Source organism: Sus scrofa, chromosome 2 (assembly GCF_000003025.6).
Source record: "Sus scrofa isolate TJ Tabasco breed Duroc chromosome 2, Sscrofa11.1, whole genome shotgun sequence".
In the NCBI taxonomy this organism is placed as follows: Eukaryota; Metazoa; Chordata; class Mammalia; order Artiodactyla; family Suidae; genus Sus; species Sus scrofa.
The window spans coordinates 8,101,609-8,113,499 of NC_010444.4; the positions used below are offsets into that span (position 1 = coordinate 8,101,609).

At 55.0% G+C, this 11,891-nt stretch overlaps 1 protein-coding gene across 1 annotated transcript; it reads right to left on the bottom strand.

Moving 5' to 3' along the window:
• On the bottom strand, positions 1-1,705 carry LOC100522725 (cytochrome c oxidase subunit 8A, mitochondrial). Its single transcript, XM_003122583.5, has 2 exons — positions 1,481-1,705; positions 1-334 (listed from the first exon to the last, which is right to left on the bottom strand). The coding sequence occupies exons 1-2, from the start codon at positions 1,592-1,594 to the stop codon at positions 239-241; spliced, it is 210 nt and encodes a 69-aa protein (XP_003122631.1). The 5' UTR covers positions 1,595-1,705; the 3' UTR covers positions 1-238.

An 11,891-nucleotide genomic window follows, 5' to 3' on the forward strand; every position in this document is an offset into this window, starting at 1 on the left:
TGCAGCAGGGTTTAAACAGACTTTATTGTTACAAGGGAGGCCCTACCAAGCAGGCCTTATAAACCAATACATGTGGTCCCAGGATGTCACCATGGAGGAATGGAGAGGTCATGGCTGCAGAAGAGGTCACTGTAACTGAAGGACATGATCCCAAGGAGGCCGGCCAGGGATGCAGCAGACATGTCAGGACAGGCTGGGGTGGCCAGGTCACAGCGCGAGTGAGCGAGGGCAGCTCCCTTCACTCCCGCTTCTTGTAGCTGTCCAGGTGTGACAGGACCCAGCCCGCGGGCAGGAGGAAACTCACGAAGCAGGCGGTGAGCGCGATGGTGACATCCTGCACAGGAGAAGGAACCCCCAGAGTAAGGCTTCCACAGGCTTCTCAAACAGCAGAAAGCCCCTCCAGGAACCAAGATTCAGGCTCCAGGGGAGGGGAGGGGAGGGCGGTAGCAGATCCACGGCGCCCTTGAGCCCTTAAGGTAAAGAGTCAGATGTGGGGGTGGGGGGTCAGCCTGGGGGTCAGGATCCATGGTGAAACCTACCACCAGATGACAGTGAAGGGACAGGAACAAGGATTTAAACGTGTCCTAGAGCAGGTATGCTGGGACCTAGGAACCTTGCATAGACCAGTAACTCTAAAAAAAAAAGCACCTCCCCCTCCCATGAGGACGCGGGTTGGATCCCTGGCCTCGCTCAGCGGGTTAAGGATCCGGCGTTGCCCTGAGCTGTGGCGTAGGCTGCCAGCTGCAGCTCTGATTAGACCCCAAGCCTGGGACCTTCCGCATGCTGCGGGAGAGACCCTAAAAAAAACAAAGAAACAACTCACACAACCAGGGGTCAGGCTTGAGTTCAAATGCCTTCTTTGCCACTTCGCTTGGTCAACCACGAAATGGAGATTAACGGCCCTTTCCTGGGGTCACTGGCAGGACCGAAGGAGACCAGCCCGGCAGTCCTAGCACCGTGCCTGGCACACAGCAGCCACTCAGCTGCAACTACTGTCACTGTTATTCCTCCACCCGCTGCGCTCTCCAGGCTCTGCTCCTAACCGCAGGTCCACTAACCTGGACTCTGAAAGCTCGCATTCAAGGCCGACTGCTGCCACTGAGGCAATTGCAGAAAAGGGCCAAACAGGTGAAAGTCATGAAGGGTTAAACTCTCCCATATTTCTGAGAATTACTAAGGCCTACTGGGGTCCTCCTGACCCCCCCCCAATAATTAAAAGCGCCGACAGCCGTCAGCCACCCCCACCCCCTTCAATAAGCCAAGGTGTAAACAGGCTCAGGCAGAGCAATGGAAGCTTGCTCGAGCGTGCACAGCGAAGGAGTCAGGGCTGGACTGACTGAGCACCGTCTGTCGCCCGGGCACCGTCCCCTCGTTTGCGCCCCCCAGACCTGCCCAAACCAGTGCTGCTGCTCCCTGCTATGCTGAGGGCCCCCGGCAGGGCCCGCGGCATCTCCCAGGCCCTTCGCGGCCTGCTCCTTACCATGGACCCGAGCTGCTCCCGCGGCGGCTTGGAATGAACCTGGGCACGTGGCACCAGGAGCCGTCGGGCCGGGCCTGTCAGGCCCCTGAGCAGCAGCGGAGTCAGCGCGGACATCACGGCAAACAGCCGCCTGCAAACAGCTCGCAGCCGGAGCCCAAGGTCGCGAAGTCAAAATGGCGGCCTCAGCCGGAAGTTCCGCGGCTGCGGAGGCAGGGGAGAAGAGCGGCCCGGAAGTCCCTAGGAAGTGACGTAGGGATTCACCTCCTGCTGGCCCCTGTCAGTTTTTGGCGCCTTCCTCAAAACAGCCAATCGACTCCATCTTACCACCGAAGGGCGGAGCACGGGGGCGGAGTTACTTCCCTTCATGTCCCGCCTCCAAGGCAGTCCATCTTCGTGAGTGCCAGATGTGACTACCCAATCACATAAGCCAACAGCCTAGGCGGCACCCTTGACTCCTCCCTCCATTCATTCTCAAATCTCTATTCAGTAATCCCCTCTTCCCGCCAGGCTTCCTTTATTTCTGACCTGAATGTCTGGAACTTCCTTATGGAATCTCCCCGTCTACTATTCTGCTCTCCACTTCCTGTCTCCATGCGGTAGCAGCCGACCTTTCTCCCGACCTTCCTCCCTTGTCTTTATTTTTTCAGGGCCGCCCCTGCGGCATATGGAAGTTCCCAGGCTAGGGGTCCAATCAGAGCTGCAGCTACGGGCCTATGCCACAGCCACAGGGACTGACTCCAAATCCGAGCTACAGCTTGCTGCCTTTGCCGGATCCTCAACACATTGGCAGAGGCCGGGGATTGAAACTACATCCTCATTGATACTAGTCAGGTTCTTAACCTGCTGAGCCACGATGGGAACTCCCCTCCCTTTAAACATAAATCTAACCAAGTCCAGTCATTACACCTACTTTAAAAACCCGTGGCTCCTCATTGCTTACTAGACAAAAATCTCAATTCCTGAATGTCACTGTCCAGCCTATTCTACCCTCCTGGCTCTGTGGTTCTTCCCTGCACCCCCACTCCCCCATCCCAAGTCTTTTGTTTCTTCGGATCTTGTGTTCTATAGAACACTTTTTCAGCTCTTACCTACCTAGCCTTTCTTTTTCACCACTGAAACTCCTCCTTCCAGGCCTCCACTTACTGATACAACTAACTTTAGTCAACAAATATTGGAGTTCCCCTCGTGGCTCAACAGTTAATGAACCTAACTAGTATCCATGAGGTTTTGGGTTTGATCCCTGGCCTCACTGAGTGGGTTAAGGATCGGGTGTTGCTGTGAGCTGTGGAGTAGATCACAGACGAGGCTCGGATCCTGTGTTGCTGCAGCTGTGGTGTAGGCTGGCAGCTACAGCTCTGACTTGACACCTAGCCTGGGAACTTCCATATGCCGTAGGTGTGGCCCTAAAAAGACAAAAAAAAAAAAAGACAAAAAACAAAACACACACACACAAAACAAATATTTACTAGTCCCTGCTGTGTGCCAGGAACTGTTCTGGACACAGACTGAGCAAGGTGACCAAGGACTCCCTTATCACAGAACTGACATTCCAGAGTCAGAGACGGACACTTAATGAGAAGTGCCATGATGTGAAAGGAAGGGAAGGGGCAGCACTGTCTCAGGAAGCCTTTTGCCACCTCTGTGCCCAGCAGCCCCTGTGGTAGGACTGCCACAGCTGTGGCCTCCGCCTCTAGCCTAGGGACCATCTGAGGGCAGAGCCTGCCTGTATCGGGTTCATCACTGTCTCCAAAGGGTCTGACCCACATTCCAAGAACATTTATGAATTGCAGGAGACTAAAGAGTAGGTAGAGGAGAACAGGAAAGGGGCAGGGGAACCGCCACCGAGCTGGGCCTTACCTGTATGATTTATTCATTTCACCTTCACTAAGTGTCATGAGGTAGATGTAATTATTATTTCAAATGTTTTACAAGTGAAGAAATAAGCCTGGAGAACTGCATGGCCTAGTCAAGGTCATGCAGCTTCAAGGCTGCCTAGCCAGGATTCCAGGGCAGATCTATCCATCCAAAACCCCCACTTTTTTTTTTTTTGGAGGTTCCCAGGCTAGGGGGTCCAATAGGAGCTACAGCTGCTGGCCTACATCACAGCCACAGCAATGCCAGATCCGAGCAACCTACACCACAGCTCACGGCAAAATGCCAGATCCTCAACCCACTGAGCGAGGCCAGGGATTGAAACTGCAACCTCCTGGTTACTAGTCAGATTCATCTCCTCTGCGCCACACGGGAAGTCAGAAACTTACACTTTTATCCACCACAAAAGCTGCTACAAAGGGAGAATTTCCAGAAGTTCCAGTTTTGATATCATGGCCAATAATATCAAAGGCTCCTTTTACATCAAAGGATGGGGGTCAAGTAAGGTGACAAGAAACCCGGAAATTAAGAGCTTTGGGGGAGAAGCCCCTGCCCCATGGGAGCAGGGAGGTGGGTGTACTCACAGAAAGGTGGGAAGGGACCCAGAGTGCTCCAAAGGGCCGGCCGTGCCTGAACTTCGTGGAGGGATGGGCTCCCAGGCCCTGAGCCTCCAGGGCCCTTCTCCACCCCTCCCAACTTCTCCCCCGCTTTGCTGGGTGTTGTTAATGTCCAGCAGTCTTGGTCCAGCCTCACCCCCAGCTACCAGGCCCCTGCCCTCACCCTGCTCGGGCCCTGGCAAAGAGCTCAGGACAGAGGCTTCTAAGCACCTTCCTCCCCCATCCCAAGGCGCGATGGCCCAGCCCGGCTGCCTGGCCCTGGGAGAATGAAGGGAGAGGGACCTCTCTGCAGCCCTATGGGCTTTGTCGGTCCTTTGTCCTGTGAACAAAGTAGTAACACCTGGATTAGAGCGTTGCCGGGCAGGAGGCCTGGAGAGACTTTGGGAGGGGACAGGCCTCTCTGGTTCTCTGGGTCACTCCCTTGAAGAACCTCACATTCATCTCCTCCGCCCTCCGCTGGAGGAAAAGGAGTGTACATGTGTTGAGCTGGCACATCGGTGCTGTTCCAGGGCTTTCCACATGACTCCGGTGAGGCGACGTCTTTCAGAACCTATGTCAAAGGAGTTCCCCATGTGGCGCAGTGGTTAACGAATCTGACTCGCATCCATGAGGACGCAGGTTCGATCCCTGGACTCCCTCAGTGGGTTAAGGATCTGGCGTTGCTGTGAGCGGTGGTGTAGGTCGCAGATGTGGCTCAGATCCCATGTTGCTGTGGCTGTGGCGTAGGCCGGCGGCTACAGCTCCGATTGGACCCCAAGCCTGGGAACCTCCATATGCCCTAAAAAACCAAAAAAAAAAAAAAAAAAAAGAAACCACGTCAAAGAGGAGAAAAGAAAAGAGGCTGGCCAAGGTTAGGTTAAGACAGCTGAGTCTGGAAATGCTGGGGCAGGGTTGGCACCTAAATCTCTGCTCTCTCCCCAGCCCCCCAGCAGCCCACCCCTCCCCCAAACTGGGGACAGTCCTTCGACCAGAGAGCAGTGAGTCTGGGTGATGTTTTACACAATGAAACACTATAAAGCAGTGACAAGAAACAAACGACAGCTACAACACGGATGGTTCCCACAGACACAGTACTGAGAACCAGCCAGACTGTGTGACTATTTACATGAAGTGCGACAGCAAGCAGGACTGGGGGTGGGGGTGGGACCTGATGTCAGATACTGGGGATCCTGGGAGAAGACAGAGGGCATAGGATCAGAGAGGCACCGTGGGCTTTCTGGTTACGCGAACGTGTCCATTCTGTGATATCCCATCATGTGGCTGGACATTCATGACCCAGGCAATCTTCTGTGTGCCTGTAATACTTCAGTTTAAAACGTTTTAAAACAGATAAGAAGAAAGCAAGGAAAACATAATGTGTGACAGGATCTCTTTTTTCTAAACTGAAGAGAGGTGTTCCTGTCAGGGCTCAGCGGGTGGGGAACCTGACTAGTATCCACTAGGATGCAGGTTCAATCACTGGCCTTGCTCAGCGGGTTAAGGATCCAATGTTGCTGTGGCTGTGCTGTAGGTCGGCAGCTTCAGCTCCGATTCGACCCCTGGACCGGAAACTTCCATATGCTGCACCTCAGCCCTAAAAAAAAAAAAAGATGTGCTTAAAAAAAAAAAAAATCTAGAGAAATAGGTATGCATAGATAAAAGCTTGGAAGGACACACACAAATTGTGAACAGTGGTTGTCTCTAGACAGTGGCAGGAAAATAGGTAATTTTTGGTCTTATTCTGCTGCATTTCTAAGACTGCCCTTTGGGCCTGTCTTACAGCATTAGAATAAGCAAAGCAAGGAGGCAGCTGGCTGACCTGAGGAGGAGGGATGTTTGGCCTATGGGTGACAGACTCTCCAGGAGGCGGGGACCTTGGACTAGGCTTCCCTAACCTCTAACGCCCTGGCAACTGCTGTGCCATCTGCAAGGATGCGGAGCTCATTCCCCCACCCAAGACTGCCCCCTAGGCTCCAACTGTTCTCCTGCCTTGGGATGAGGCCTAGAGAGCCCAGCCTGGGTCCTGGCTCTGATCCAAAGGCCCAAGCTGTCACCCCCTTCCCTGAAGGGGGCAATGGGAATAGATCCCAAGCCTTCGGGACGGGTAGGGAAGCCTCCCTACTCCTGAGACCAGCATCTGCCCTGATGGTCAGATATGGACTGAGAAAATCCCAGGTGCCCCATCCCAGGACTGATGCCCAGACCCCGCTGGCCATACAGGGCTTAGAGAAACACTGGTGACCCCTGCCGAATTCTTGGCTCCTGTCCATTAAAGGCTCTGGCCTAACAACTGCTCTCCCCAAATACGGAGCTGTGAGTTGGGGGAGGGGCCAAGCCTCAGCCTTGTGGGCCAGGGGCATAAATCCCTCAGCTGCCCACCCCCAAACACACACACCTCTGGGACTTTGCCACCTAACAAAGCATCTGACACAAAGCTGGTCTGCACTGGAGCAAGGGGTCACCAACCTCCCCGCCTGGCCCGAACCCTTCTCTTGGCACATCGAGTGTGGGCTATAAAGTGAAAGAACCACCCCAGGGCTCTGAGGGCAGCTGCAGCCTCGCTATAGGCCTGTGGGCACCATCTCCCTCGGGTGAGGGTAGCAGCAGGAGGTCCCTGCAGAGCCTCGGGCGGGGCCCAGTGTCTGAAGGAGGACATTCAAGAAAGAAGGAGGGGAGTTCCTGTTGTGGCGCAGTGGTTAACGAATCCGACTAGGAACCATGAGGTTGCGGGTTCGGTCCCTGCCCTTGCTCAGTGGGTTAAGGATCTGGCGTTGCCGTGAGCTGTGGTGTAGGTTGCAGACACGGCTCGGATCGCGCATTGCTGTGGCTCTGGCGTAGGCCGGTGGCTCCAGCTCCGATTCAACCCCTAGCCTGGGAACCTCCATATGCCGTGGGAGCGGCCCAAGAAATGGCAAAAAGACAAAAAATAAAAATAAATAAATAAAAAAGAGGGAGGGTGTTTATTTTAATCTTCGCAATAACTCATCAAGGAAGGTGTGCCTACTTCTCTGATGAGGAAACAGGCCCACAGAGGTCAGATAACTTTCAGGGTCACAGAGCCAGTGACCAGGACTCTCAAAGAGGTCTTCCCACCACCCTCTCCCTCCACTCCCACCAGACTGTACACTCCACGGAGTGGAGGAGAGTCACATCTGCTCTAGCTGCAGATACCCAGAGCCTGACAAACCAAGAGTCAAATGCAGGTGTGAACCCTGAAGTCCACGCTCCTTCCAGTACATCAATAAATGTAGATAACACTTGCTGTTATAAAGGGTAATTTTGGGTTTTTTTTTGCTTTCTAGGGCTGCACTCGCGGCATATGGAGGTTCCCAGGCTAGGGGTCTAATCAGAGCTACAGCTGCCGGCCTACACCACAGTCACAGCACGCGGGATCTGAGCCCCATCTGCAACCTACACCACAGCTCATGGCAACGCCGGATCCTTAACCCACTGAGCAAGGCCAGGGATCGAACCCGCAACCTCATGGTTCCTAGTCAGATTCATTAACCACTGAGCCACAATGGGCACTCCCACACAGGGGTTTTTCACTAAATACACACTACAGTTCTACACAATCTGCTTTTTATTGAATCCATGGATGCAGAACTGCAAATAGAAAAGGCTGACTCTTCAAAGGTCAACCGTACCTCAGTGCCAGCCTATTTGTTTTTTAAATTTTTTTATTATAGCTGACTTCATTGTTTTATTTACTTATTTATTGTCTGTGCCTACAGCATATAAAAATTCCCAGCCCTAGCGATTGAACCCAAAACCACAGCAGAGACCTGAACCATTGCAGTGACAATGGCAGAGCCTTAACCTGCTGTACCACAAGAGAATTCCAATTTTTCTTCTTCTTCTTCTTCTTTTTTTTTTTTTTTTTTTTTTCTTTTGCTTTTTAGGGCTGTAACACATGGAACTTCCCAGGCTAGGGGTCTAATCAGAGCTACAGCTGCCGGCCTACACCACAGCCCCAGCAACGCCAGATCCAAGCCGTGTTTGTGACCTACACCACAGCTCACGGCAACACCGGATCATTAACCCACTGAGCGAGGCCAGGGATCAAACTGAGAACCTCATGAATCCTAGTCGGGTTCATTAACCGCTGAGCCACAATGGGAACACCTGGTTCTCTCTTTTTTTCCTTTTTTTGCTTTTTAGGGCCCCACCTGCGGCATATCGAGGTTCCCAGGCTAGGGGTCCAGTCAGGGCTGCAGCTGCTGGCCACAGCCACAGGCCACAGCCACAGCAATGTGAGATCCAAGCCGCGTCTGCGACCTATACCACAGGTCATGACAGCGCTGGATCCAGCAAGGCCAGGGATCAAACCTGCAACTTCATGGTTACTAGTCGGATTCATTTCCGCTTCACCACAGTGGGAACTCCTCTTTCGTTTTTTTCCTTTTCTTTTTTTTCTTTTTAGGGCCACACCTGCAGCATATGGAGGTTCCCAGGCTAGGGGTCGAATCACAGCTGCAGCTGAAGGCCTCCACCACAGCCACGGCAATGAGGGATCCGAGCCATGTCTGCAACAGCTCACAGCAATGCCAAACCCTTTACCTACTGGGCGAGGCCAGGGAAAGAACCCAAGTCCTCATGGATACTAGTTGAGTTCCTTACCACTGAGCCACAACGGGAACTCCTAAATGTTTTCACACGCCGCTGTGAAACATCTTTCTCTTGAGAGATCCCCTTCAGAGCCTATCTTCACAGGCCGTCCTATCACAGCTAGGGTCACACAGAGAAATTTTGTTTTTTGGTCTCTCGTCTTTTGGGGCCACACCTGTGGCAAATGGAGGTTCCCAGGCTAGCGGTCTAATCAGAGCTGTTGCTGCCGGCCTACACCACAGCAACACCAGATCCTTAACCCACTGAGTGAGGCCAGGGATCGAACCCACAACCTCATGGTTCCCAGTCAGATTCATTTCCACTGCGCCACGATGGGAACTCCACACAGAGAAATTTTAAATGGAGGTTTTCATGCAAAAATGGGAGAAAAGGGCAGAAGAGCCAGCCCTGGTCTGGAAGCAAGGAGCCCCTAGGGCAGGACAGGGACAGAGCAGGGTCCCTAAGGGGCATCTGCTCTTCCTGGGACACAGCTGTCACCAGGCCAAGGATGGGGTGGGGGAGGGTGGAGATGGGGGTGTGGCTGGAGTGCCACAGGGCAGGGGGGGGAATGCAGCTGTCAGGCCTAGGCCCCCTGCAGCTGGCTGGAAAGGTGCAGCCGTCAAGGATGGGGGTGGAGAGTGGGGGTGGTCAACCTCTTTCTGCCTGCTGCCCACAGCCAGCAGCCAAGTGTGATGAGCCAGATTGTCTGTGACAATGGAGCAGGCTTGGCAAAGGTCACCCACAGCTGTGGTGGGCATGGCCGTCAGGTCTCCAAGTCTGCCCGCCACTGTCCCTCCCCTGCAGTAAAGATGGGTAAACTGAGACTAACAAAGGGGCAGGGCTGCTGGGCGGCAGGACCCCCCAGCACACCTAAGGCCTCCCTTCCCAGGCTCCCCAGGGCGTCTGAATGAGCTGGAGCCAGAGGGACCCATACTAGGGGAAGACGCCCAGAGCAAGTGCAGCATCCTGACGCTCAGGCCCCCCGTGGAGCAGGGCCTCATCAGCAAGTAGGACGACCTGAAGATTGGCCACCACAGCCTCTCCAACAGGCTTCAACCCAGTGCTGCTCACCAAGGCCACACTCAACTCCAGGCCAGCAACAAGATGACAACGACCCAGGTCGTGCTCAAGACACTGAGCCTTCCTGTGTCATGTGGGTGGGCGGCCAAGCAAGCCTGTGCTGAGGGCTCCACGGCTCTGGTGGCACCAGTTGGGCCACGCCCCCACTCATCCCTACTGTGCTATGACCCTGCATCTGGGCCCCTCTGCCTCTGGGCCCACCCGACTCTACTCCCAATCCCGGGCCCTCTCCCCACTTCCTGACCCCTGACCTCTTCTCTGATCTTTAGCTCTGAGTGAGTCCCAGGTCTTTTCATCGTTTTCCAGGCCCCATCTCAAGTCCAGGCCCCCAAAGGGGCTCCATCCCTGACCCCCACACCCTATCTGCCATGTCCCCCACCCCTCCCTACTCCCTGTATCCAGCATCCAGGACACAGGCTGCCCTGGGGTGTAGACCACTTCCTCCTTCCCCTCTGAAGCCCCTGGTAACCCACACCCAGGCATGACACCGGACTCCAGGAGTGGTGGCACCCCCAGCATGCCTACCTGAGGGCTATGCTCTGCCCCTTGCCACCCAGCGCCTGGACCAGGAGGGCCAGGACCTCACTACCTTTTTTATGGCCAAACTAGCAGCATAGGTAAGTTCCCAGGCTAGGGGTCCAATCAGAGCTACAGCTGCCGGCCTACACCACAGCCACAGCAACGCAGGATCCGAGCCACATATTCAACCTACACCGAAACTTGTGGTAACATGGACCCTTAACTCACTGAGCAAGGCCAGGGATCGAACTTGCATCCTTATGGATGCTAGTGAAGTTCTGAGCTTGCTGAGCCACAATGGGAACTCCACGAAGATCTTCAATGAGTGCAGCCACTTCCTTGTCACCACTGGTGAGGGGTGGGGTAGGTGAGCCACCCCCAAAGCCCACTTCCCATAACAGCTTCCCCCTGTGCCAGGGAAGGCCACCCAGGGGCACAGGAACTGGTGCACCAACCTTCCAGGGCTTTGGTGCTCACAGTCCACAGTGGAGAGGCCAAGCACACCCGTGGGCAGCTGCAGCTGGCTCGGGCCTCCTCTCCACCTTTGCTCATGACTGTAGCCCCCAAGCCCATTCTGTTGGAGATTCGGAGCCCTGTCACTCGGTCCCTTTCCTGCAGGGCCTTCCTCCCTCCAACCTTGGGGTGGCCGACCCCGAGCACAGGGCAGCCCTTCCTCTGCCAGCAACAGTAGCTCTTCGTTTTCTCAGAGCAGGGACCCCTAAAGCCTCAGTATGGGTTTTGGGTACACCACGTCCACTCCGCACAGGCGGGATCCAGGCAATGCAGAAACCGAGAGCACAGACGACGCATGCGCAGAAGTGCACCCCGCCTCACAATGCGCGCGGGGCGCCGCTCTCCCTCCCAAGTGATGGGATTCCGAGGGCTGCAGTCAGAGGGGGGCAAAGGGGCGAAGCTGGGCTGCAGGCTCTGGAGCCAGGGCTGGGCTGCAGGCTCTGGCAGATGATCACGCAGGGACATCGAAGGAGAGCTGGGGTCTGCGGCCCTGGACTTTGTGCATGACTGACTTTGTGCATGACTACAGGGGACGCCTTCTCCTCTGGAGAAGAGCTACAAGCGGTCTGACACAGGCTGGTCATCACCAATGGCCCTATCCCTGTCCCAAGTCCCTCTCCCAGCCCTCCACTGTGGCCATTCCTTGATATTGACCTTCTCAACTCGTCTCCCCTCTTCCTGTGCAGACTCCATGGGACAGAGACAGGCCTCAGGAGAGAGCGCCCCTACTGGCCAGGCCCTGAGAGGGAAGCAGGACCTCAGGACCAACAGGTGTCTGCCTTGCCAGGCGTGGAGTCCGCCAGAACCTACAGCCCACAACTCCACTGCGAAGTGTGACACTGACATCTGAATGGCCTGTACGGCAACGACGTCCGGTCTGGGGGCACGACCATCTACCAGGGCACTGCCCAGGCCCCCAGCACCATGAAGATAAAGGTTGAGGGGGAAGGGACCCTCCCAACCACTGGAGGACTGTGCTGGCAGATGGCTCTTCCTCAGAAGCAGAAACAGCTTCTCACAGTTTCTGCCAGGGAGGCAGCCGGGGAGGGAAGGGACTTGGGAGTCAAGCAGAAAGTGGAGTCCCCTGGCTCACTACTGTTTTTTTCTCCTGCTCCCTACACCTGGGGCATGTGGAAGTTTCCAGGGCAGGGATCGAACCTGCACCATGGCAGCAACCCAAGCCGCTACAGTGACAAAGGTGGATCCTTAACCCATTGGGCCAC